The sequence below is a fragment of the Papio anubis genome, chromosome 3 (assembly GCF_008728515.1).
Source record: "Papio anubis isolate 15944 chromosome 3, Panubis1.0, whole genome shotgun sequence".
Taxonomy (NCBI): Eukaryota; Metazoa; Chordata; class Mammalia; order Primates; family Cercopithecidae; genus Papio; species Papio anubis.
Genome location: NC_044978.1, coordinates 178,977,269 through 179,004,466, shown reverse-complemented (window position 1 = coordinate 179,004,466; position 27,198 = coordinate 178,977,269). Strand labels below are relative to the sequence as shown.

The 27,198-nt window shown below is 54.0% G+C and overlaps 1 protein-coding gene across 3 annotated transcripts in view; it reads left to right on the top strand.

Annotated features, from left to right (window-relative positions):
• The window catches only part of PPP2R2C (protein phosphatase 2 regulatory subunit Bgamma), a 150,170-nt gene that overhangs the window by 99,165 nt on the left and 23,807 nt on the right, over window positions 1-27,198 (top strand). For all 3 annotated transcript variants that reach the window (XM_021938240.2, XM_021938241.2, XM_003898450.5), the window contains exons 5-6: window positions 274-451; window positions 25,053-25,217. In XM_021938240.2, the coding sequence (XP_021793932.2) occupies window positions 274-451; window positions 25,053-25,217 (343 nt within the window). The remainder of the gene's footprint in view (window positions 1-273; window positions 452-25,052; window positions 25,218-27,198) is intronic.

Sequence of the window (27,198 nt, the reverse complement as noted above, 5' to 3'; positions counted from 1 at the left end):
CCATTTCATTTTAGAGTTAAGGAAATTGGGGTATAGGAGGGTTCAGACACTTATTCACAGACCCACAGCAGGTAAGCTTTCATGCCTCTCATGCAGGGCTGGTGGGTGGCAGGCATTTGCCATCTGTCACTGCCTATTTCAGACCACGGAGGATCAGGATGGACGCCCACCCCTGTGTTCCAGCCTCCAGTTTGGATCACGTGCCCACGGCATGCTATGTCCTCATGCCGCTGCCTAGCCTTCACCTCCTCCCTGCCTCCCCATCCTCTGCAGGTGCCGGTGCTGAAGCCCATGGACCTGATGGTGGAGGTGAGCCCTCGGAGGATCTTTGCCAATGGCCACACCTACCACATCAACTCCATCTCCGTCAACAGTGACTGCGAGACCTACATGTCGGCGGATGACCTGCGCATCAACCTCTGGCACCTGGCCATCACCGACAGGAGCTTCAGTATCCTTCACTGTGGCCTGGCCGGTGCCTCCCACAGGCAGGGTGGCTTCCGGTGGGCGGCGGGTTTGGTTTGGTTGGCAGCCAGCTGGTTTGGGGGTGGCTGCATTGTTTAACTTCTTCAGTGAGGCACCTCTGGCTCCTAGTGTGCGTGTGAGGCCCAGATACAGAATCATATGTCACGTCTGTTTCTGAAAACCACAGAAATCACGGTTGCTGAGCATTGCACGTAACCCATTGCCTCCTCCAGGGTGGCCATGATCCCCCTCATCCTGGGGCCTCACCAGTGGCCAGGAAGGAGACAGAGTTCAGGGTTCAGCTGCTCTGGACGAGGGACTGCTGGCCTGGCTCAGCATCCACTGAAGGCCCTTTGGGGCCCTCCCCACCGGGGCCCAAGGCAGGCTGTGTTAGCCTAGGAGGACCAGCACTGGGGCCCCAGCCAGGGCTTTGGGTGCAAACCAGGGTGTCAGAAGCTCAGCTGGGTTGGGGTCCTGAGAGCCCCCTGCTCGATGTTCCCGTGTCAGGGCAAGCTGGGGGCAGCAGCATTGACAATTCCCGCCAACTGCTGAGGACAGAGCTGGTGATGGCATGAGCACCGGCCTGCAGGCAGGGCAAGGCTTGACCTGCTGGCGGGAGTGGGAGGCGGGGGCTGGTGGGCGGGCAGGCAGGTCACGGAGATGTCACTATTCTGCATACAAACAATGATAATAATAATTATAATAACATATAGTGAGGCTCTGTGTGCCAGGCTCTGTGACTAACATCAACAAGCATTCATTGTAACTCATTTCATCTTCACAGCAACCCTATGAGGTAGGTACTGTTATAAGTCTCCTTTACAGATGAGGAAACTGAGTCACAGAGCACTCAAGTTAACTAGCTCAAAGCTCACAGCCAGCAAGTGTCAAAACTGGGCTTGAAACCCAGGCCCTCAGGCCCTAGACTCCCTGCTTCTAACCTCCACACTACACTGCCCTTTGTGGAGGATGCCACCCAGGTGTGTCTTGGAAGGGGTGGGAAGACCCTCCTGAGAGCCTCCATGTAACCGATGGCCTCCCAACTCCAGGCAGCCTGGGCACCCAGCACCGGTCACCAGTGGGCTGCATCCCTCGGGGCAGTAGAAGCCAGGATAGCTGTGGGGAGCAGGGGAGGCGGGGAGCAGTCCGGGAAGGGTGAAAGAGAGTAAAAAATGGCTTTCGTGGGCTGACAGCCAGGCACAGCCAGAGACCCCTGGGCAGGGAGACCCTCAGGAAACAGCAGGAAGGGAGCAGAGCAAAGCGTCGAATGTCCCCTGAGCCAGCCAGAGGGTGCGGGGCACATGTGTGGGTTTCGGAGGCAGAAAGTCTGTTTGGGTCTGACTGCCACCTTCAAGCTCTGTGACCCTGGGTGAATGACGTCTCTCTCTGAGCCTCCGTCTTTTCAATCATCCCTCCTCATAGAGCTGCAGGGTACCGTCAGTGAACCCCTCTGTGTGATGTGCCCAACACTAAGTCAGCACTTGGTGGGTGTCAGGAAACATCAGAGTCCCTCTGCCTTCTCCTGTCCCGAAAGCATGGAGTGCCCAGAGCTAGGAGGCTGGATTGGGATGGCCAGAAAGGTTCCAGGAAGGATTGGGACCCGAGCCGCCTTGAAGGCTTGAAGCTCAGATTTCTCTGTACACAGGGGGCTGAGCTGGACATCTGTCTGACCCTCCATTGAAGCTGAAAGGCTATCGGGCCCCACCAGTCCACAGTGCTCACAGCCGCGGTTGGTTAGATCTTCCTGCTGCACGAGCATGTTTGATGTGGGTAACTGTAAGAGCGCTTCAGGCCAGGTGGCTTCAGGGGCTGGAGCAGCATGGGCGATGGCTCTCTGGGCTGATCGCCTCTGCTGTCTTCTGTGGCTTCAATCGCAGGTGCCCGTAGTTCGCGCCCCACCCTCCCAGAATACAGGACAGGAGAAATGAGACCAGTTCTCTCTGAACTGTCCCACCAGGACCCTAGATGGCACCCTGTGGGCTCTCACTGGGGGTGAATGCCTTGCTGTGATTGGCCAGGCCGGACTCCTGTATCTCTCCCTGGTGCTGGAGGAAGTCAGCTCCGCCCCCAGCCCCTGGATGTGGGGGAGAGGCAGTCTCCTAGCAGGGGCTGCAGGTCTGCAGATGGGGAGGGTGTGGGGCTCACTGAGTGGCCTAGACAGTACCGTACAGTTTACAAATCAGCCTGCCATTCGCTGTCTCACTTGGTGCTCAGAGACAGTGGTAATGTGATGATCACCCCATTTCACAGATGAGGAAATGGAGGCTGGGGGAGATGAGGGATTGGCCCAGAGTCCCCATTTAGCAGGGGCAGAGCCGGAGCTCATGCTCGGGCCTCCATGCTTGGTCCAGGGCTTTTGCCCTGGCTTTGACCTGCCCCCTGCAGCCCTGGGACAGTGGCAGCCACGCTCCTCCAGCCCCCGCCTCCTTCCTGCTGGACTCGGGTGGGGATGGTAATTGCGGTTTTTCTCTCCGGGCTGCTGTGAGGATTCCGTGACACTGTGGGTGCCGAAGCCCTTTCTGAAGAACCGTGAAGCCCTGGAGGATGGAAGGGATGCCGCTTCGTTTCATGTATTCGGCCATTCATTCCCTGTGCCTTTCTACTCCCAGGTCCACCCTGAGCCCTGGGGACACGGGGATGAATGGCAGAAACTCAACCCTTCCCTGGAGGGCTCGGGGGCTGCGGGGGGACACAGCCCTGCCATGGCAGTGGAAGGGAGGGAGCCATCCTTGCTGTAGGCCAGGGTCTGGACAAGCTGCTGTGGGGGCCGCCGAGGAGGCCAGAGAAGGAATTTGGGTAGGAAGCTCCCTGGGCTCGAGGAGGCTGCCTGAGAGCATGGGTGTGCGGGAGGCGGACGCATGAGGAGGCGGAAGGTGCCGGAGCTGTGGCGCTGTGGATGGTGTGGGCAGGGGGCTTTCTCCTGGGGCGGGGGCCCCGAAAGCCAGTCATTCACACAACCCCCACAGCTCTGACTGCCTCCGCATGCCCCACAGGCTTCCATTTACTTTTCCCATTAAAAAAAATTGTTTTCTTTAAATCAAGTTGCTTTATTTTTGCCTAAGTAACTTTCTTTTGAAAGGGAATTGAATTTCACCATCCTAAGTTAAAGTATCACATACCATAAACAGGAGGCAGCCGCAACCCTAACGGCGATGCACACAAAATGGTGGGAATAAGATCCAGCCTCAGGCCTGTTGGAACCTTCCGTAATAATAGACCGCTCTGTCTGCACTCACCTGGCAGCAGCCACCAGCCCTATGTGCCTACTGAGTGCCCAAAATGTGGCTTGGTGACTGAGGAGCGACATCGTTAATTTGATTTAGTTCTGGTTAATCATACTTCAAATGAAATAGCCACCTGTGGCCAGCTGCTACTGAACAGGACGCTGCAACCTCTCTCCAGGTTGCCCTTAGACCCTGAAGCTGGTTCTCTCTGAAAAGATGGAGGTAAGCATGTGCTTCATTGTTAAGGTGGGAGAGTGAAAACAGGGACATCCCCCCTCATTCATCAGAAGGGTTGAATCCTATCTCGGTGTCTGCACCTATATTATGTTACTGGAGGCTGTGCTGACTTCCCACCTCCCTGCTTCCGGGGGAAGGGAAGCTATCAAGCTATTGATGTACTGTAAACAGGGGCGTGTCACTAGTCAGCTTTGGAGGTGCCATGGGTGTGTGTCGTGGGTGAACTGGATTCTAGCTGACAAGGCTGGCGGCCTGGGGACCAGCAAGGAGACCCGGGGAGAGAGAGTGAGAGGCAGGTCCAGAGCGTGGCCATGGTGGGAGGCGGTGGAGGAGTGAGATTGTAAGGATGGAGATGTCATAGATTTGGGTGGTATCATAACTCTTTTTGGATCGGGGTGGTCACAGGACATTCGAACAAGTTGGTTGTGAATAAGAAAAGGGGGTTGGTTCATCCCAGGACTGCAAAGTCCTCCCTGGCCATTACCATGAGCCTTGCCTCCTGCCCCATCCCAAACACACAGATTGTGCCCTGTCCACATGTTGCAGAGCACACCATTTACCAGCAGGTATTTATTAAGCACCTACTGTGTGCCAGGCCTCGTGGGTGATGCTGGAACTAGATAAGATTCTGCCTGCAGGAGTGGACACATGATAAACCATTGGTAAAACACCCGGCTTTGGAGCAGGTGGTCCGTGGATGCTACGGGGAGGCGGTGGCCCAGCCAGCACAGCCGTGTACATTTCTCTCCAGCCACACCTGCTGCTGGCTACAGGCCTCAGGTCGGTGGAGGGTGAGCCAGGGGTGTGGTTTTTGCCAAGTGAAGATGTAGATATGGAGCTGATGGTGTGTGCAAGGGAGTGAAAATAGTGATTATTGATCAAAGAATCTGAGCCAGGTGAGGGACAGTGACAAGGGAGGAGTGTCGGCAGATCAGGGGCCTCGATGGATCCTGGGAACATCCCTGGCCGCACACCCTGCCATGTAACTCCGTGTCAGATCTCTGTGTAACTTCCCATTCTGTGAAAATTATTGTATTAATTCATCGAAATGTAAAGCACCCTGGCCTTAGCGATAGAAGAATGTGTGTCTATAGCATGTGCAAGATTCTGAGCTGGGCTTGAGGCAGCCCTGACCAGTCAACTTAGGCATTTGGCAGTTGAGTGGAGTCTCCAGGGGCACGTGGTAGCCATGGAAACCTCCCTGATTGGATCAATTCATTGGGGAACCTCAGTGCACCTGGCGCTCCCCATGGCCTGTTGCCGCTTGACTCCCCATGGCCTGCTGCCGCAGTGACAAGACACGGACCCAGGGTTCACACCACAGAGACAAGCCTCACTTGGCAGGGAAGGTGTCGGGACTGTGGGCTGCAGGTGCCGCGATGGGACTGACAGCAGCGGAGTAATGAGAGGAGGCGTTTCATTTCTGACATGGGAGGAGGCCAGAACGGCAGCTGAGGCCCCATGCAGAGCTGGGAATTGCTCTGAATTTTTGAGACACCTTTTGAGCAGATCTCAGTAGGATGGATTCTGGCTGTCAGAGGGTGACAGTTGTGATTAGTCCTGACAAGAAAAACCCAGGGTCGGGAGGCCTGTGCCCACGCAGAGCCAGGGGAAGGCGTGGGCTGGACTTGGGGTTCGCGTCCTTTTGACCTTTGCTGTCTGGGGTCCTCACTTGGCCCGATGACGCTGTTCAGTCCTCCGTGCCCACTGGAGTTTTCCACGGCATCATGTCTCCTGAGTCCAATCACTAACACTTTCCGTCTCAGCAAAATTGACTTTTAGTAACTGTATCAAGAGAAAGGAAAACGATTTTCAGTAAAGGAGAAAAAGAGGGCATTGCTTTGACCATTGGACAATGAGAAAGGTGACTCAGAGGACATCTCTGCTGGAATGCCGTCATTGGCTCTCAGATGGAGGGAGGGAGCCTGGTGATACCATGGCTCTGTGACCTGTCTCGGTGTAGTCACCAAGGCTCAAGCAAGAGGAGCCCTCCCAGCCTCCTCCCTCTCCCTCACCCTCAGAATGGAAACAGGTGCTGAGCCCTCTCCACTCTCCCCTGACACTTGCCCGAATCTCTCCCTGCCCTGCACAGAGCTTTCTGCACAGCTGTGAAATTGGCCCATCAGAGCCTCTGGTCTGACCATGTCAGCTCCCCTAAAAGCTCTCAGGAGTTCCCCTCTGGCTTCTGGAGAAAGCCTGAGCCCGTCCACAGTGCCCTGTGCCTTTGGTGATCAGCCCCTGCCTACCTCTCGGGTCACACTGGCTCACTCCTTCAGCCACTGGGTCCCTGGCGTGGGGCAGGGTGGGGTGGAGCACTGCCATCCGCCATCCCTTCTCCTGACCGTGCCATCTGCCTCTTTGGCCTGGCTGACTCCTGCTTGCCCACATGCAGTATCTCACAGCCCACTGCCTGGGACAGCCTCTGTCCTGTCCCTGCCACACCACCCAGGCTGGTCAGAGCCCCTCTAAGCCTGCAGCTCCTTGGCTGCCCCCTGGTCCCATTGAGTTTTCTGCCTCCCACAATTTGGGGTGAAAGCCCTGAGATGAGGAACCCGGGGTGAGGCCTCTCTGCATGCCCTGCGTGGTAGGCTTTCAGGGCATAAGTACCCCGAAAGTAGGCTTTCATAAGTACCCCGAAAGGAGGCTTTCATAAGTACCTTGATAGGAGGTGCTTATGAACGGTTGTAGGTGGAGTGGGCTGGAAGTTCACCATCTCCATGTGGTCTTAGGATACAGACACCTCCTCGTTGATCTGGGCTCGTGGGGAATCAGAGACCCCAAACCCTAAAGTGCGAGAGAAGGAGCCTGGGCTTTGGGCTCTGGCGGCCCTGGGCTCAGACCCATTGCTCAGCTTTCTGGGCTTCCCTGAATGCAAAATGGGAAATTTCCTTTTTATAAGGATATTTGTAAGGTCTAAAGAAATCTTTCCCATAAAGAGCCTGGTGCCTAATTGGAGCCCAGCAAGAGGATGGTTTATTTTGTCTCTTAAATAACAGCCCCTCAGATATTTAAGGTTGGTTCTCATAAAATCCCTGCATCTCTGATGGGTAAAACTCCTTTTTCCACGGTGCAGTTTCAACATCTGTTTAAGCAACCTCTCGCGCCCTTTAATACCAATATTTTGAGACTGTTAATGCAGCACTGGGTGATTTTTCTTGTGTCTGATGCTTCTTGAAGGTAACAAATTGCACAGGAAGTCTCAGTGGATGGACCTCTGCTTTATTTTTAGCACCCAGAGAATTTTAAAGAGGATTCGATTGATTTTTCTCTCCCTTAGTGATTTCTCCTGGTGGGAACTGGCATCGCACCAAGCCTCGGCCTGGAGCACATTTTTCTAATTCCCATTTACAGAGCAGGTCCCGTGGCCAGGTGGGCTGGAGGGGGTGCAGCGACTCACCACAGGAGGCTCAGAACTCTCATCAGCCCATGCCTGCCTGAAGACTCAGCTTGTCCTCTGTGCCAGGAACAAAGGAGGGAGCAGACACGGTCCCTCTGCTTGCAGGCTCTATGCTGGGCCAAGGGATCCCGAGCCTGGGCTCCACCCCTGCGTCTGCCACTGACCCTGATCACTCAATCTTTCTGTACCCCTTTATCTCATCCACCCCATGGGAGTATGTCTCCTGTACCGGGAGCTGTGAAGGGAGAATGGCAGATGAGTATGGGGCCTGATGCGACGCAGACACGCAACCCTCACCGGCCCACGATCCACTGTTGGGCACCTTACAGGCTGCCTCTTCATCCTGCCCATGGTGCTAATTTAGAGAGGGAGATTGGGATGCCCTGCTCAGAAATGCTCTGTTCACAGCATATCAGATATGTACAACTGACGGCCGGGAGTCTGGACCCCTGGGTTCTGACTGCAGCTCTGCCGCTAGCTGCCTGCGGTTCTGTGCATTCACTGGTTCATTCAGTAGCACTGGCCGAGAGTCTGCTCTGTGTTGAACATTGGTGCTAGGGAGGCAGACAGGGTCTCTGGCAGGGCCTGCAAGTATAGTTGTATGGGGTGTCTGCTGCCCCAAAGAGGTGATGATCCAAGCCAAGCACCTTGGGAAGAAGGGACTCTTGTTTTTTTAGTTCTGCAAGGAAGAGCCGTCTTTTAATAATTGGTGCAAAGGCACTTTGTGAGTGAATGGGGATCCTGATGCTGCCTGGGTGAACTTTCTAGGTGAGCAAGAAGATACTCTTCTTCTTGCTCGAGCAAAAAGATACTCTTCTTCTTGCTCGAGCAAGAAGATACTCTTCTTCTTGCTCAAGCCTCAGTGAGTCCCGTGATCCCATCATCCGAATGTACCCTGAGCCCACCTGCCTCTCTGCCCCCCACATGTGTCCAGTCCACTGTCTCACCCTGATCATGATGGTGACCTGACTGGCCTCCCTTCTTAGGTCTAAGAGCCAGATTGCCAGAGCTCAGACCTTGGCCCCAAGACATAGGGATTCTGCAGCCTCGGTCAGCTCACTTGGGCTCTCTGTGCCCCAGCTCCTCACCTGTAAAGTGAGGAGAAGCCCCTGTTGACACCATGTGGCTGCTTGAGGACTGGGTGCTATGATAATATGTGGGAAGCCTTTAGCGCAGTGCCTGGCAAATCACTGAGCTGCAGGATCATTGCTTCATCAGCTGTGTTTCCCCAGGTGTTTCATTACAGTCTGTTCTCCTACAACATGAGAAAAAAAAAAAAAAATGACAAGATCATGTCACTCCCTGCTCAGAACCCTTCAGCAACTTCTCCCAACTTGGAGTAACTCCGCCCCTTTCTGTGGCCTCCGAGGCCCTGCAGGAGCTGGCCCTGGCCCCTCCCTGTCTCACTTCTTCCTCTCTCCCCTTGCTCCCTTGGCTCAGCCTTCCTGGCCCCTACTCTTCACCATATTTCCAGCCATCTCCTGCAGCAGAGTCATTTTGCACTGGCTGTTCCTTCTGTCTGTGAAGTTTCTCCACCCTCATCCGCTCAGTGGACACCTTCTCAGAGAGACCCTCCTTGACCAGTCTGTCGGAACTAGTCCCTCCCCTCCCTGACTCCCTCGAGCCCCTTCCCTTAAGACTTGGCCTCTACCTCATTCCCTGTTCGTTTCCCGACTCTGCCTCCTGGACTGGCGGCTTCATGAGAGCAGGGACCTTGTTTGGTCTACCTGGAGTAATGCCTGGTCCAGAGTAGATGCTCGAAGAATGGAACCAGCATAATAAAGTGAGATGGGTGTTAGGGTAAGGTGGGGAGGACCCTGGTCTCCTTAGAAAGTCCTTGATGGAAAGGCATTGGCACTGAGGCTTCTGTCCTGGGCCTGCCATGTGGTCCCCTGGCAGGTTGCTTCACCTTCCTGGACACCAGTTTCCCCTTCTCTTGGCTGGACTGGTGTCCTGAAGCTGGCTTTCATTTAGACGGGTGAGCTATCCTTGCCAGGTCTCCCTTGATCTGGTTATGTGCAACCTTGTGTCTTGCTAGCTGCTGGCATGACACAAGGTCACACATGGCTTGTAACAGCCAGGTGTGCACATCTCTTCCCAAATCCAGCTTCATGGGCATCTCTTTGGCAGCTTGAATTTGGCCATGGTGGTAGTATTTCTTTTCTTTTTCTGTTTCTTTTCTTTCTTTCTTTCTTTCTTTTTGAGATGGAGTCTCGCTCTGTCCCCCAGGCTGGAATGCAGTGACTCGATCTCGGCTCACTGCAGTCTTCACCTCCCGGGTTCACGCCATTCTCCTTCCTCAGCCTCCCGAGTAGCTGGGACTACAGGAGCCCGCCACCACACCCAGCTAATTTTTTGTATTTTTAGTAGAGACAGGGTTTCACTGTGTTAGCCAGGATGGTCTCGATCTCCTGACCTCGTGATCCACCCGCCTTGGCGTCCCAAAGTGCTGGGATTACAGGTGTGAGCGACCGCACCCAGCCTGGTGATAGGATTTCTACAGATATCTACAAACACTACAAAATCAATCTCTCCCCTCCCCAGAAGAGAGGGCATTGTTCAAGTTACCAGCACATAACTGCTCTGGAGTCTTCACAAGGCCAGGCAGTTGGTCAGTCAGCCTCCACCATGACTGAGGGCTTCCTGCGTGCAATGGTGCTGTCCGTGGTGCTGACCTGTTGTGAGCGCTTGCTGCGTCGAGGTCAGCATCTCCACCTCCCACCCCACTGTCACTATTTGCTATGTTACACGGTGTTCTGAGCACACTGCCCATGTTAACTGGTTGAATTTTTGCAACAACACAATGTGGTAGGCATTATTAATATCCCCCTTTTACAGATGAGGAAACAAAGCCACAAGAAGTTTCAATAATCTACCCAAAGTCAAACGGGGAAAGGGGGTACCAGGGCTGGGATTCAGACTTAAGCCGCCTGGATGCAGAGCCATGCACTTAACTGTCATGCTACACTGCCTCTCAGGCATGATGGTAACAACCCCAGTTGCAGCCTGCCTGGCGCTGGGGTGAACAAATGCAGGATGCCACCGGTTGCATTTCACTCTCATGACCACTGACCAGGTGGGGGCTGTCACTGTCCCAACTCTGCAGAATGGAGAGGGGCTCTGAGAGGTGGGCTCCTTTGCTGAAAGACGCTCTGAGCCCAGTGTCCTTCTGATGGCCTGCCCAGCTCTGTTGAGACAGCCATATTTCTAGGTTCTTGCTGTAGGTCCTGTGGAAAGACAGGCCCAATTGCAGGATAGATTGGAGGTTATTTTGCGATGAGCATGGCTGTCAGTAGCTGTATGGCAGTCCTCACATTTGCCCTGCAGGTGGCATAGTAGAGGTGTGCAACCCTGGCCTGCCTCCTGTCCCTTCCTGATCCTCACGTTTGCCCTGCAGGTGGCATAGTAGAGATGTGCGACCCTGGCCTGCCTCCTGTCCCTTCCTGACAGACCTCCCTGGCATTTCTAGAACTCACTCCCTGTTAAAATCCTCTTGACCCCAGTCCTGAGCCCTAGACCCTTGGCCTGCTTCCCTCTTCAGGATGGGTCCTGCCACTTCCAGCCTCATGTCAGGACCCCTCTACCCTCATAGCTCACACTCCATCACCCTGGAGCCTCTCCCTCCCTCTTAGCACCCTTAGAACTCCCCTCCTTTTGGACAGAACCCATGCTCCCTCCAAGTCCTGCTGGTGCCGCATCCTCTCCAGCCTGGCTCTTGCCCTTTCTGCCTCCCTCCCTCATGCTCAGCCACCCAGCCTCTCACACCTCTGAGCCTTGCACTCCCACTCTTCAACCCTCTCACCCCCTCCAACACACACACACACACACACACACACACACCCCAAACACTTTCCCACCTGCTGACTCTGCTGGGATAACTTCTACTCACCATGGGCTTCAGAGGACCCTTCCCTGACTCTACACCATCTCAGGGCCTCGTTTTAAGTCTCTGACATGAGCACCTGTGTCTCTCTTAGGCTATTGATCGATCATGGAGCTAAATCTGCTTCCCTGCCAGGCTGGGAGCCCCGGCAGTCAGGGCAGGGTCTGGCCTGCTCCTTCTCAGTGCTGTCGGGGTATAGCTGCCTGGGTGCACATCCCATCTCTGTCCAACCTTGGATTCCCTCTCCCAGTTCTTGGAAACCAAGGCATACCATTTGCCATAGACCCTCCTAGTCCTCCCAGGGGGTGACAAGCACTGTAACTTTTGCATCCTGCTTAGTTGTATGCTTTTTTCCCCAGAGGGAGAGAAAACTCTGATTGGGAATTCTAATTTAACTAACTTCAATTTAACTGTAGCCGTGTGCTGGGTCCTGTGACATATGTCATCTGGTGAAATCCTCATTACAGCCCTGCAAAGCAGAAGTTACCAGCCCATTCTACAGATAAGAGAAGCAGAGCACAGAAAGGCTGCGTTTTCAAGAGGTCACACAGATGTTAGGCAGTGGGGCTGGACTTTCAGGCTCTGGGCTTTGTGATTCAGAAGTCAGGACTTCCTTTTTCATAGCTTGGTTGATTCCATTCTAAGCACTTATGAATCACCTGAGCTGGGCTGTGGCAGTGCTGTGAAGATGGGCTCATCACACAGAGAGCATGCAGGGCTCAGTGGCTTGTGCAGTGAGTGGTGAAATAGAACAGCACCTTTCCCATGGTTCCAGCAAGCTGAGTTCTGCTCCCCAAGAGGAATTGCATCGTCATTAAGGTGTTTTGAGCAGAGACGGGAAGGAGGCTGTTACAGGCTAGATTGTGTCTGCCCATCCCCATTCATGTGTTAAACCCTAACTCCCAGAACCTCAGAATGAGACTGTATTGGGAGACAGGGCCTTAAAGGGGTGATTAAGTTAAAATAAGGCTGGTAGGGTGGACCCTAATCCAATCTGACTGGTGGTCTTATAAGAAGAGGTGATTAGAACCCACAGAAAGATGCTAAGACGCAGGAATGAGAATGTGAGGACACAAGGAGAAGGCAGTCCCTTTGAAGCTGAGGAGATGGGCCTCAGAAGGAGCCATCCCTGCTGACACCTCGTTATTGGACTTCAGGCCTCCATAGCTATGAGAAACACATGTTGATAAGCCACTTGGTCTGTGGCATTTTGTTACAGCAGCTAGGAATCCTCCTGTAGGGTCTGACATGCCTCGGTCTGAGTGCTTGCAGCTCATGTTTGTAGTCAGGTCATCTTTTGGAGAAGATTTGCTGAAAAAGTAGTTTTTCAAGATGACCTCCGTGTGCAGGAAGCCTTCTAGGGCACCTCCACATCCAGAATCCCTGGTGAGTTCATGCGGGAGGCCTTTCGTGGCTCTTGGCAGGGCTGCCTCCATCCCTAACTCCAGTGGCTGCTTGGTTGCCATGGCGACAGCTTCCTCCATCCTGAGAGCAGGCTCCTGCCGAGACATCTGGATGAGCCTCACTGTGCTCAGTGAAATTGGTGGAGCCCAAGGCTGCAGCCCTCTCTGTCATGGATCCCTGCCCTGCACCCAGCGTCCCCCTTGCTGAGGACACAAGCCAGTCTAGCCAGCCTGGCATCAGGGTCCTTGGGGTGCCGACCCCATGGGGAAAGCTGTAGATGGTGTGGAAATGAGTTTACTCCAGAACTGCGGGAGGGAGGCTGACTGGAAGTTAGGGAGCCAGGATTTCAGTCCTTACACTGCCAGGGCTCCGCGTGTGGCCCTGGGCAAATCGCTGCTGGCCCTGGGCCTCCCTCTCCTCCTGGGTGGGGTTGGCACATGGGCAGTTCCTGCCTGCAGGGGTGGCCTCTTTGCCTGGCCTGTGCTAGGGCACGGCTCTCTGGGGTTATTACCATGTCTCAAAGTTCAGTTACTTGCTGTGGTTTTTAGATTAGCTTGTTGTGGGGTCTCCACTGGGGCCCATCATGATGTGAACGAGTACTTGCACACTGCTTTGGCGTTTGTGGAGTGCTTTGCATACCTGCTCCTCACTTGAGCTCCTTGCCGGACCGAACCAGTGATGCTTCTTCATTTCACATACCTGGCTTTATTTCCAGTCAGCAGAGATTTGCCCCGTAGAGGAGCAAGCAGCCCTTGGTTCCCGTGCCCTTCTTACAGGAGAGGACGACCGGGGTGCAGACTGGTGCAGCTTGGCTGCCGTGGCTCCTGGAGGTGCAGCCACCTTCTCCAGCCTCATGTGGGGCTGGTGTGGCTGAGCTCGCGTGGCTGGGCTCCAGGAGAGCAGGCCGTGCCTCTGGTAGCAGGAGATGAAGGAGTTTCTTTTTTTTTTCACAGGTGAAATAAATTTTAATGATAAAATTATTTTAGTAATAAAAATCGTAATAATACAATTTAACTAAAGATACCCCAAATATTATCATTTCAACATTGGCACTAGCTACATTTCAAGTGCTTTTTTTTTATTATTATACTTTAAGTTCTAGGGTACATGTGCACAACGTGCAGGTTTGTTACATATGTATACATGTGCCATGTTGGTTTGCTGCACCCATTAACTTTTCATGTACATTAGGTATATCTCCTAATGCTATCCCTCCCCCCTCCCCCCACCCCACAACATGTCCCAGTGTGTGATGTTCCCTTTCCTGTGTCCAGGTGTTCTCATTGTTCAGTTCCCACCTATGAGTGAGAACATGCGGTATTTGGTTTTCTGTCCTTGTGATAGTTTGCTCAGAATGATGGTTTCCAGCTTCATCCATGTCCCTGCAAAGGACATGAACTCATCCTTTTTTATGGCTGCATAGTATTACATGGTGTATATGTGCCACATTTTCTTAATCCAGTCTATTACTGATGGACATTTGGGTTGATTCCAAGTCTTTGCTATTGTGAATAGTGCCGCAATAAACATACGTATGCAGGTGTCTTTACAGCAGCATGATTTATAATCCTTTGGGTATATACCCTGTAATGGGATCTCTGGGTCAAATGGTATTTCTAGTTCTAGATCCTTGAGGAATCGCCACACTGTTTTCCACAATGGTTGAACTAGCTTACAGTCCCACCAACAGTGTAAAAGTGTTCCTATTTCTCCACATCCTCTCCAGCACCTGTTGTTTCCTGATTTCTTAATGATTGCCATTCTAACTGGTGTGAGATGGTATCTCATTGTGGTTTTGATTTGCATTTCTCTGATGACCAGTGATGATGAGCATTTTTTCGTGTGTCTGTTGGCTGCATAAATGTCTTCTTTTGAAAAGTATCTCTTTATATCCTTTGCCCACTTTTTGATGGGGTGGTTTGATTTTTTCTTGTAAATTTGTTTAAGTTCTTTGTAGATTCTGAATATTAACCCTTTGTCAGATGAGTAGATTGCAAAAATTTTCTCCCATTCTGTAGGTTGCCTGTTCACTCTGATGGTAGTTTCTTTTGCTGTGCAGAAGTTCTTTAGTTTAATTAGATCCCATTTGTCTATTTTGGCTTTTATTGCCGTTGCTTTTGGTGTTTTAGTCATAAAGTTCTTGCCCATGCCTATGTCCTGAATGGTATTGCCTAGGTTTTCTTCTAGGGTTTTTATGGTTTTAGGTCTAACATTTAAGTCTTTATTGCATCTTGAATTAATTTTTGTATAAGATGTAAGGAAGGGATCCAGTTTCAGCTTTCTATATATGGCTAGCCAATTTTCCCAGCACCATTTATTAAATAGGGACTCCTTTCCCCATTTCTTGTTTTGTCAAAGATCAGATGGTTGTATATGTGTGGTGTTATTTCTGAGGCCTTTGTTCTGTTCCATCGGTCTATATCTCTGTTTTGGTACCAGTACCATGCTGTTTTGGTTACTGTAGCCTTGTAGTATAGTTTGAAGTCAGGTAGCGTGATGCCTCTACCTTTGCTCTTTTTGCTTAGGATTGTCTTGGGAATGGGGGCTCTTTTTTGGTTCCCTATGAACTTTAAAGTAGTTTTTTCCAATTCTGTGAAGAGTCATTGGTAGCTTGATGGGGAGATGAAGGAGTTTCCATAAAAACCTCTGCATACCCAAGGACTATACGGGAGGCCTGTGTGGATCACACCTCCTGTGTCCTTGGCAGGGATGGCTGCAGACCTCACTCTTTGGTGGAAGAAACCCCGTTTTGCTGACTCCCCCAGGTGCAGGCTCTGAGCTCCCAGGGGTGGTCTGAACAGCTGGGGGCACCCAGCACCCCTACCCCAACCCACCAGGGTGAGGAGCTCCTTGTACTGTGGATGGAGGACTGGGATAGGCCCACCTGTCCCTCCAGGGCTGCACTTGCTCCATCTGACATTGAACCTGGGGCTGTGTGCAGTAAAGAAGGGAGGCTGTGTGACCCAAGCAAGACTGCACCCCCTCCTCTAGGCCTGGGGCTGTGGGTGGCAGGGCAAATCCACCGTGTATGGGGCTTTCTGGGCACATAGCCATCCTTTGTTTAGCTAGCACCTCTGGCTGGTTTTCTGTTACAACAGCAGAGTTGAGTCGTTGCAGTTTCTATAGAGATCCTACATCTGGCTGGGCCTGAAATATTGACTCTCTGGCTCTTGGCAGAAAATACTTGCCAACACCTGTGAATGTTTGCTCTCGGCTACTGGAAGGAAAAGGGGGTTCATTTCAAGACATGGGGGGCTGGAGCCAGACAACTGCCAGGTCCCCGGGCCCCTCCAGGGACCTGACAGCCCCTGCTTGCCCAGGACCTCACTGTCCCTGTCTCATGCCTATGGCTGCAGGTGTGACTTTCTCCTCCTGCTCCCTGAGCCTCAGATGACACAGAGTCCAGAGAGGCTGAGAGACTGGCCTGAGGCTCCACAGCAGATGAAGGGCAGATTTGAGGCTTGGACCCGGGGTCCCTGGCAGCCAGGCAGAACAGGCCTGTCATCCGGCAGACCTTCTCAGCAGCTCACCTACAGAGCACCCACTCTGAGCCTGGTCCTGTTCTCAGTGCTTCACGTAGACTACCTTACCCCATCCTCACCTGGTAGCTGTGGAGTGCATTTGCTCTTCTGAAGTTAGGGAAACTGAGGCACAGAGAGGTTCAGAAACTTGCCCAAGGATACATAGCTAGCAAACAACAGAGCTGGAGACACCCCCAGATCGTCAGGGGTCAGGGATCGCACTCTGGAGCCACAGAGGGTGTGTGGAAGACTCGAGCCCGACTGAGTCCCAGCCCTGGTCTGACCCTTCTCTCCTTGTCCCTGAGCAGTTAGCTTCTGCTCGCCGAGCCTCTGTTTCCAATGTAGAAGGGGCACACCTCACTCACAGAAGGCAGAGGGGATTGGATGAGCCACAGATGCAAAGCTAGTCCCGTGCAGCCAGCCTGCTGCACGTGTTAGCTGCGGCAGGTACCAGGTGCCTGGCTGGGGTTTGGGGGATATAAACAGGAGAACGACTTTGCCCACAGTCAGGTGAATGACACAAGCAGGCCAGCCAGTATTTGCAACCTAAAAAGATCTCGCTCGTGGGCCTTGGAGCAGAGTGCAGTGGAGACCAGAGGAAGCGGTGTAGAAACCCATTCTTCCTGATGGATTTCACTGGACCAGCAGCACATGTGACGTGCTTCCCAGATCACAGCACTCTTTTTCTTTTTTTTTTTTTTTTTTTGAGACAGGGTTTCACCTTGTTGGCTAGGCTGGTCTGGAACTCCTGACCTCAAGTGATCCTCCCACCTCGACCTCCCAAAGTGCTGTGATTACAGGCGTGAACCACCATGCCCAGCCAGCACAGTGCTCTTGCATTTGTACCACAGCAGCAATACTTTCAACACGCTGCAGGGGGACGGCCCCTTTGAATGGCCTTTGTCAGTGAGAATCCACTCCTAAAAAACCCCTCACACTGGCCGGGCGCGGTGGCTCAAGCCTGTAATCCCAGCACTTTGGGAAAAAAAAAAAAAAACCGCACCCGGTCAGGAGATCGAGACCATCCTGGCGAACACGGTGAAACCCTGTCTCTACTAAAAAATACAAAAAACTAGCCGGGCGAGGTGGCGGGTGCCTGTGGTCCCAGCTACTCGGGAGGCTGAGGCAGGAGAATGGCGTAAGCCCGGGAGGCGGAGCTTGCAGTGAGCCGAGATCGCGCCACTGCACTCCAGCCTGGGCGACAGAGGGAGACTCCGTCTCAAAAAAAAAAAAAAAAAAAAAAAACCCCTCACACCCTGAGGCCTCCTTGACCAAGCCTCTTATCTCTGCTTCCCCTCGAGATGGTTTGCAACCTCTTGCCCCTGGGCCCTGATCAGAGGGGACCACAATGGGCTGATTCATTCAGTCAGTCAGCAACTACTCACTAAGCACCTACTGTGTGCCAGGCATTGAAGGTACAGTGGCAATCCTGACAGGCAGGTCCCTGCTCTCACTGGGGGCAGACAGCAACAAACAGGCCAATAATGTGATAAGCAGTGATTAATGCTTGCAAAAAGAGAAAGCAGAAAATCTATAATTAAGCAAGGTAAAATAAATGTTTATTTTGAGGGGCAGAGGAGATTTATGGGCGGTTACTTTGTTAAGGAGCATTCAGGCAGAGATCTGAAGGGCATGCGTGTGAGGACCCTGCTTGGGAATGTGCCCATCATGCCCCAGGCTGACCGGACACCTCCATGTGCACAACCTGCAGCTTCTTCTAAGGGGCAATGGGATCTGGCTGTGGGGGACTGTGGGCGGAGGAACCCAAGCTGGATTCGCGATCATGCACCCTGGCTCAGGTATCAGCTCTGCTGCTCACTGACTGGAACCCTCCGAGCCTGTCTCTGGACCTAAGGAAAGCAAAGCGGTGCACCAGCTGCCTTCTGCACCCTGTCAGTGTGTGTTGGGTTGGGGGTGGGGGCAAATGACTGTGAACAGAGTTTCTAAATTGGAAGGGCTGTTCCCAGGGAAAGGTTCAGAGTCGTCTCCTCATCTAATATTTGTCCACAGATCAGTCATGCAGTGAACATGTCCCAGGCACCAGCTCTGGGCAGGTCGTGTGTGAGGTGTATGGGGGCACAGAGGTGAATCAGGTGGGGAGCCAGCCCTGGAGCCTCCTGCAGGGCGGGAGAGATGGGCACATACACAGCATGGTGGTCCTGAGGATGAGCAGATGGGTAGGGCCTCGCCTTGGTGTTCAGGCAGAGACTTGGAATGTTCCGGCAACGTTGAACTGCTGGATATGGTTGGCGGGTAAGGAGGGAGAAGCGGCCAAGGTGAGACTGAGGAAGAGCAGGCAGGGGCAGCAGGCTGGGCAAGTCTGACCTCCTCCGTGGAGTGGGAGAGGCCCCCACACAGGGTGGTAGGGAGTCCCGCAGCTGTTTGCAGAAGTTCACTCTAGCTGAGCTTGGGCACAGATCTCCCTGGGGACAGAGATGCCGATGGCCTGGGCTGAGGGGCAGAGCAGAAGGGGCTTCAGGTGGAGGAGCCCCGTGACCTAAAGACTGGCTGGACAAGGGAAGGGCTTAGAATGAGAAGAATCTCTCCTGATGCCTGGCTTGGAACCCCAGGGGCTGGGATGGGGAAATGGTGTTCTAGAGAAGGAAGGAAGGGGGGGGGAATGGGTGGAAGGTATGGGGCCGGTGGAGGCTGGGTATGGAGCACAGTGTGGAGCAGGAAGAATCGTCAAGGCCATCATCCAGCATCAACAAAGCGCAAATTGATCGCCAACGCATCCGCAAAGGAAGCAGTCTAAACATCCGGGCGGTATCAGCGTAAAATCATCCTGCGGATACTGGTCATACGAATTAACGCGGGCGCAATCGGGTCCAAGTGGGGCATCAATATGCGACGTAATCGTCCAGTAAAATTGTCCGCGTGATGCATCGTCCGCGACAAATCATCCGCGCGGCGCATTCCGCGCAATCATCCGCAATCATCCGCGCGGATGCATCACCAGCAGCAAAATTGTCCGGCGCGGGCGCATCATCAGCGCGGGTAATCGTCCGCAATCCATCAACGGCATAACAACGGTCTGCGGCGATCATCCGCGTAAATCGTCCGCGCAAATCATCCGCGCGGGCGCATCATCCGCGTAATCCTATCCGCGCGATACCGGTCCGGGCGCGGGGGGGGTCTGGTCGGTGTAAGTGGCTGCCTGTGGTGGCTGTCAGTGTGGGGGTCTGTCGGCAGTGGGAGCGGCTGCTGGGCCCACGGGCGTGGGGCTGTCGGTGTGGGGGGCTGTCGGTGTGGAGTGGCTGTCGGTGTGGGGGGCTGTCGGTGTGGGGGGCTGTCGGTGTGGGGGCTGTCGGTGTGGGGGGGCTGTCGGTGTGGAGTGGCTGTTGGTGTGGGGGGCTGTCGGTGTGGAGTGGCTGTTGGTGTGGGGGGCTGTCGGTGTGGGTGGCTGTCGGTGTGGGTGGCTGTGCAGGCGCCCATGGCACTGGCGTTGTGTCTGCTCTTATTTCCCAACTCCCAGGAGGCACCTTGGGTGGGTTAGTGTCCTGTGGCTGCTGTAGCAAATTGCCATAAACTTCATGGCTTCAAACAACAGATATATTCTCAGCGTCCTGGGGGCCACAAGTTCTCAGTCCAGGTGTTGGCAGGGCCATGCTCTCTCTGAAGGCTCTAGGGGAGAAGCCTTCCTTGTCTCCTCCAGCTTCGGGGCTCCAGGTGTTCCTATAGCCATCGCTCCCATCTCTGCGTTTGTCTCCACGTGGCCTTCTCCTCTGGTGTCTCCTCTTCTGTTTCTTAGAAGGTCACTTGTCATTGCATTTAGAGCCCACCTGGGTAATCCAGGGTGATCTCATCTCAAGATCTTCAACTGCATCTGCAAAGACCCTTTTCCCAAATGAGATCACACTCCACAGTCTCTGGGGATATACTATGCTGACGTACTTGTGGGGGCCACTCTTCAACCCACCACAGTGGAGAAAGATAGTCTGTGCTCAGTTGAGGCGTATGGGATTGAAGAGCGATTTTACCTTCTCTCCTTTTCATCCTTTCTGCGTAACTTGCTCCGCTCTCTGGAATTTCTACCTGTGTCTGACAAACTTGTCCTGCAGGGAAAATGACTCTTAGCTGCTAGAGTGTGATTGGAAGTGAAACAAAAGGCCACCAGACAGTTGGAGTGGAATTAGGTGGAAGAACAGAAGGTGAATAATTCAAGCCGCTTTGCCAGGGGAAGGGGGACTCTTAAATGAGCCTAATTATGCTCTTTCCTAAGGGAGGCCAGTCCTGAAATGAACCTTGTGAAGCAGTTTTTCAAGTAGGATTTAGGCAGCTATCATGAAGCAGGGGTGGGGCCACCTGCAGTTAGTCCTGGAAAGGAAAGGGCCCAGACCCTCATTTTGCAGATGGGGAAACCGAGGCTTGCAGAATGGAAATGATGTCCCAATGAGAGCCAAGACTAGATGCCCAGCTGGGGGTCCCCAGCTTCTGACCTGGTGCTGGTCCTGCCAAAGTTAAAGCCGCCGAGTGTAGTCACAGGGCCAAATGCTTCAAAGTCTACACATGGGGGGCCACGATGTGAGGCAAAAAGGTGTGTTCGCGGTAGCTGAGTTTGGGCGTAATTCTTGTGCCCCGGAGGCTTCTCCCACAGCTACTTCCCTTGTCAGGAGTCCATCTTCAGGCCCCTGTGTTATGATGGATTGAGGGAGCGCCAACAGGGACCGCCCCACTCCGTAATTAATTCCTTTTGCAAAGGGCTGGGTTGCAGGCCCGGGTAGGTCCTATGGCCACCTGAGCCAAAGTCTTGGAGAGGTGGTCTCAGGGACCGGGTGAGCATGGACCCAGCCCAGTGCCCACACCCTGGAGGGTGCTGTGCTGCCCAGAGGTTCTGGGCACGGCTCTGGGCCCTGGAATTCAGAGGCTCGGGACTGCTTGCCTCCCCAGGGAGCTCTTACCTTGGGGACCCTGTTGTGGGGGACCTGCCGCATTGGCCGTGACAGTGATTTTGCTCCTTCTGCGGGGTGATGTGGATGCAGGGCCTCTGTGTCTCACATGATTGTTTCACACCACCCACCCTATCCAAAGACAGAGAGAAACAGCAGGAGAGATTCCCCTGTGATGGCTCCCCCATGGTCCTGGGCTGTTGGTGGGACCCAGGTTTGGGGGACTTTATCTCCCCAAAGTCAGGCCCTCGATCCCTTTGCCTTTGGGGACTCTGTGTCCCCCGCCTGTACATGGGGTGCTCGATTGAGTGTCCGTGCCCATCAACCGGCCCTGGGTCGCTGTGGCTTGGGTATGTTTGCCCCAGGGCTACAGATGTAGTGGAGCCCTGCGTCCTTTTATTACTTACTTTATTTATTTATTTATTTATTTTTGAGATGGAGTCTTGCTCTGTTACCCAGTCTGGAGTGCAGTGGCACGATCTCAGCTCACTGCAACCTCTGCCTCCTGGGTCAAACAATTCTGCTGCCTCAGCCTCCCAAGTAGCTGGGATTTCAGGCACACACCACCACACCTGGCTAATTTTGTTTGTTTTTTCAGTAGAGACGGGGTTTGGCATGTTGGTCAGGCTGGTCTCGAACTCCTGAGCTCAGGTGACCTGCCCGCCTCGGCCTCCCAGAGTGCTGGGATTACAGGTGTGAGCCATGGCGCCTGGCCTCCTACATGCTTGGAGAAGTTCTGAAACATTCCCAGGTGGGAAAGGAAGGAGCGTTTGGGTGGACACCGAACCTGTCGGGGGGGCGCAGGTTTTGCAGTGGTAGCAAACAACCTGAAGATGTCTGAGGCTTCAAACACCCACTTCGAACCTCCCACTCACCCTGCAAATGTGTCCATCACAGGCTGGCTTCGGTGCGATCTCACTGCAGAGGGAACGGTATCACAGCAGACCACGCGCTGGCTCTCAAAACTTCAGCCTGGAAGTAACATGCCTCACTTGTCTGTTCATTGGCAGAAGCAACAAACCGCTGGCCACTCTGGGTCCTGAAAGGCCGAGGGAGAGGTCTCCCCTGGGAGAGAACCTGGAATATTCAAGGAACGCCCTGTGTGTCAGCATTTGACTTCATCCCACCGAGTCCTCCTGCACCCACTGTGCCCCATGAGTTATAACCCCAGGAGATACAGCGAGAGTGCGTGTCCTGATGACACAAGCAGAACTCATGTGGGACCCGCATTCCCGGGCACTTCTGTTGCTGCCAAGCCTCCCGTGGCTTCTGTGTGTCTCAGGGTGTGCAGAGAGAATTTAGCCCCTCTCTGCCCTGCCTCTCTAGTGCACATTATCCACGGGCTGTGACATTTCCATGGGCTGTGAATATGTGTGACATTTCCTCAGTGGCTGCACTTTTTCTCTGGATCCCATTTTAGTGAAGTTCAGTAAGGACCTGAGAGCTGCCTGAGCGGGTAGCATGTGCTGGAAAGCCATGGGAGGTGTTTGGCCCGCGAGGGCGGGGCTGCCGGGCGGGCGCTGGTGAAATCAGCATGGCAGGAGGAGGGCTGTTTTCTCCCTTGGCCTTCAGCATTATTTTTCATTAGTTAATCGCTGCTTCTTTTCATACTGGAAAACTGTAGTTTCCTGGGAAACCAGCCAGGCAGTGATGACAACTCGTTTTTCCCTCTTTATTTTTATGTGATTCTCAGTTTCTGGTTAATGATGTGCTTCCGGGAAGCAAGATTTGAGCACGAGCACAGAGACCCTTGTGAGTGCTTTCTGACTGCACAGATCAGCCATTATTTTTTCCTGGCATTTTATAAACCCTCGTGTTTAGAGAGGTCGGAAAATACTGCTTTCTTTTTTTTTCTTTTTTTCTTTTTTTTTGAGACGGAGTCTCGCTGTGTAGCCCAGGCTGGAGTGCAGTGGCCGGATCTCAGCTCACTGCAAGCTCCGCCTCCCGGGTCCACGCCATTCTCCTGCCTCAGCCTCCCGAGTAGCTGGGACTACAGGCGCTCGCCACCTCGCCTGGCTAGTTTTTTGTATTTTTTAGTAGAGACGGGGTTTCACCGGGTTAGCCAGGATGGTCTTGATCTCCTGACCTCGTGATCCGCCCATCTCGGCTTCCCAAAGTGCTGGGATTACAGGCTTGAGAATACTGCTTTCTTGCTTGCCTTTTTTTTTTTTTTTTCTGACAGTCTTACCCTGTCACCAGGCTGGAATATAATGGCACGATCTCGGCTCACTGCAACCTCCACCTCCTGGGTTCAAGTGATTCCCCTGCCTCAGCCTCTGGGACTACAGGCGTATGCCACCGCTAATTTTTTTTTTCAGTAGAGATGGGGTTTTGCCATGTTGGTCAGGCTTGTCTCCAACTAATTTTTTTTTTGTATTTTAGTAGAGATGGGATTTTACCATGTTGGCCAGGATGGTCTTGATCTCCTGACCTCATGATCCACCCGCCTCGGCCTCCCAAAGTGCTGGGATTACAAATACTGCTTTCTTATTGAGAGAGACAACAGCTTGGGTGGAGGAAGAGGGAGGGCAGATGGATTTCAGATTTTCCAGAGATAAAATAATAATGGAAACTGACATTCATTGAGCTTTGCAACACATCAGGCAATGTGTGAAGGGCTTTGCCTCTGATGGTCTTCACAGAAAAGCGATGAAGTCATACTGCTGACTCATTTCACAGATGAGGAAGCTGAGGCACGGATAGCTGGGAACTCGCTCAGGGTCACATAGCCAGGAGGTGACAGAACTGGGATTCAAACCCCAGACCTTCCGACTCCAGGGCTCACATTCACCTGAAAAGTCAGAGGGAACAGACCCTGCAAAGCCCCATGCAGGGCCGGAGAGACCGGAGCCCGAGGTCATTGCTGTGAGAGGGGAGAGGGCCTTTCTGTCAGGGTGACAGGTGGGATCTGAAGCTGGAAAGCCGGAGAGAGGCTCGGTGGGGGCCAGTCCTTGCATGCTCCAAGAGATTCTGATCTGCTGCTGGGCAGCAGGGAAGGGCCAGGAAAAGAGCAGGTGCTGGGGCCGGAGAGGTCGTGAGGCTGAATCCAGGCTTACCACTCACACCTGGGCCACCCCGGACACGTTGCTCATCTTCTCTGTACTCCAGTGTAACAGTCAGGGATACTGCCTTTGCACGCAGTCAAGTCCGTGACTCCAAACAAAAAGCGGACATTTATTGGCTCCCATCTTTAACATTCTGTGGGGAATGGCTTCAGGTGCAGCTTGATGCAGGATTCCAATGGCATCACCAGATCTTTCTCTGCACTCTTTCCACTGTCTGCCCCACCCTCAAGCTCCAGGGTTTCTCCTCATCCTGGCAGCAGATAGAAGCCCCTTCTTTCTACACTACCCAGTCCAGCAGGGGTGACCAAACTGCATCCCAACCTTTTCAATATTCCAACTCCTGGGGGCTGGAGGGCACAGATCAGAGCCGAGCTGGGGTCGACCCCGAAACCCAGAAGAACCTTTGCCCAAAGGAGAATCTCCATACTGCGGACAGAAGAAGGGGAGTGAGTGCTGGGGGCCTGAAGGGAATCTCCCAGATGCCCACACACTGAATTCCAGACACAATTTGAAGAGTGACCGGGAAGACTTGAAATCATTCACCAAGAGCATCCACCGCGCAGCATGCAGTAGGCACACAATAAATGCTCTTTTCCTTCTGCTTGGCAACCAACAGGGGGAGGAGGGCAGAGGAGAGGGGCTCCACAGGTCAGTGCTATGTGTGGCTGGAACTGATGCACCCTCACTGGGGTGGGGTGCAGGTGGGGGGGAGCAGGTCAGGAGGGAAGTGGTGGGTCCAGCTTCATGGGGACAGTGGACAGGCACCTAGAACGGGTGGCCGGCAGGTGGTTCACCATGCAGGTCTGCAGCTCATTGGCTGGGATGCATTTTGAGGGTCTCAGGAACAGAGAGGCAGTTCAGACACAAGAGTGGATGGCTTTGCCTGGGAGAGGTGTCAGAAACCTCCAGGAGGGCGGAGCATTGAGGGCGCGCTTCACTGCCCCTTCCTTGACCGCACTGTTCCCAGACATCGTGGACATCAAGCCGGCCAACATGGAGGACCTCACGGAGGTGATCACAGCATCCGAGTTCCACCCGCACCACTGCAACCTCTTCGTCTACAGCAGCAGCAAGGGCTCCCTGCGGCTCTGCGACATGCGGGCAGCTGCCCTGTGTGACAAGCATTCCAAGCGTAAGTGCCGGTGCCTGGGCTAGGGGGCTGTGCAGCGGGCAGGTGGGCGGGTGGGGATGTCCTGTCCTGGTGCAGCTGCTGCAGGGGTGGTGGTGGGTATGGGATGAGCATATCCTGCACTGGCCAAGGTGGGTGAGCCCATTGCTTCTTTAGTGCTGGCTGGTCGGGGAGCCTGGTCTTGCCACCTGCTGCCCCCCAGAGTCCCTGCACAGCCAGGAACATCCCAGCTTCTAGGGTTCAGGGCTCTAGGACCAGGGTCAGGGCATCCAGAAGGTAAGGAAGCACCAAACTTAAATGTCACCTCCTCTCGGAAACCTTCCCAGACCCCTACTTTAGATCAGGATCCTGCTCTGTGGCCCTGCAGCCCCCAAAGCTTCCCTCTCCTCCGGAACTAGCCGCACCCGACGAACTTGCTGTGGGCTGCCCATCTTCTCCGGCTCCTTGGAGCAGGGTCTGTAACACGTGCGCTCATCCTAGAGCCCACCACAGGGCCTGCTGTGGGAGTCCCACAGGGGTATCCGTGGAGGTCTGGGGCTGAATGAGTTCCAGGGGACATTTTGTGACACAGCAACCCCCAGCATAACAGCTCACACCGAACACTCACTCTGAGCCCAGCCCCCACCGAGGGCTTCACCTGTGAGCTCATCGAATCTTCATACAAGCCCCAGGAGGTGCTGTTCAAAAGAAGAAACAGAAGCTCCAGTTATTGGCCCGAGGTCACCCACATTCAGTAGTGGCAGGGCTGGGCTGCCTGGCACTGGGTTGTGGCCACGGGCTCACACTGCCACAGCCGTCCCAGAGGTCCTTGATGGTGCGGGATCAGGCCATGGCATCCATCTTCCCAGACAGCTCTGCAGGGCTAGCAAGGGGCTAGGCAGGAGGGGGGTGTCCCCCAGGCAGAGGGCAGGGACTTTGGTTATCTGGTTCCCCTCACTGTCTGTCCCCAGCGCCTACCACAGTATCTGGAAATAAACTCTTGTTGAATAAACCCGGAGGAGCCTGACTAAAGCCTGGGTGCCAGTGGCAGGGGGCTGGTTGGGAGTGACAGGGCCACACTGTTCCCTTGGGGAGTCTGGTTTTGCTGGGCAGTCAGAGACAGGGTGCACACCAGCCCCAGGACTCAGGCTCAGGGCCCCCCAAAACCTCCAACTTCTGCCTCCTTCTTTGGCCAAGTTCTGGCCCCCACATCCACCCCTTCATCTCCTCTGGGTTTGTCCACGCTCTGTGTGTCACACTCAGCCATCCAGGCATTCAGTAGGCGCCTATTCCCAGCATGGGTGTGCAGCAGAGGCCAACCTTCGGGAGCTGGCATCTGCCGGGGAGACAGGCAGTGAACACATACCTGACGCATGTCAGGGCGTGGCGAGCAATGGCACCAACACCCACAAAGTCAAGTACAGGGACAGCGGGGTCAGGGAGGGCCTCCCTGAAGAGATCACAGTGGAACAGACACCCTGAGGGGGTGGGCCATGCTGATCTCTGGGGAAGAATGTTCTAGAAGGAGGGAACTGCAGTGGCCATGACTCCAGACATTGCCTGTAGGTCAAGGGAGGGACTGGGTTTTGTTCTGGGTGAGCTGAGAAGGAGAAGCTGTGGGTTGTCGTGAGATGGGGACTTGAGGACGAGGAGGAGACCCTGCAGAGGTTCCCCGGGGAAGCAGGCATCGGAGTCCCCTGCAGGGTCTGCAGAAAGAAATGGTGACCCCAGGGGTGGGGGTGGGGGTTAGGAGGTGGGGCAGGGCTCACCTGGCTGCCCCTCAGGATGTTGCTTGGAGGTCGAGCTTTGCCTTGTGGGGCGTGACTCTGCAGTTTGGTTTGAGCTGTGGGTGAGGGTGGGGCTGTGGTCTGAAACAACAGGCGGTGCCAGGGACCAGCAGGCAGGTTTCAGACCTACAAGCCTGAGGCCTGTATTGGGCTCCAAGGAAAGGGGTGGAGTAGGCAGCCAGATGTCCAGGCAGCAGTGCCGCCTGGAGGTAAGTGTG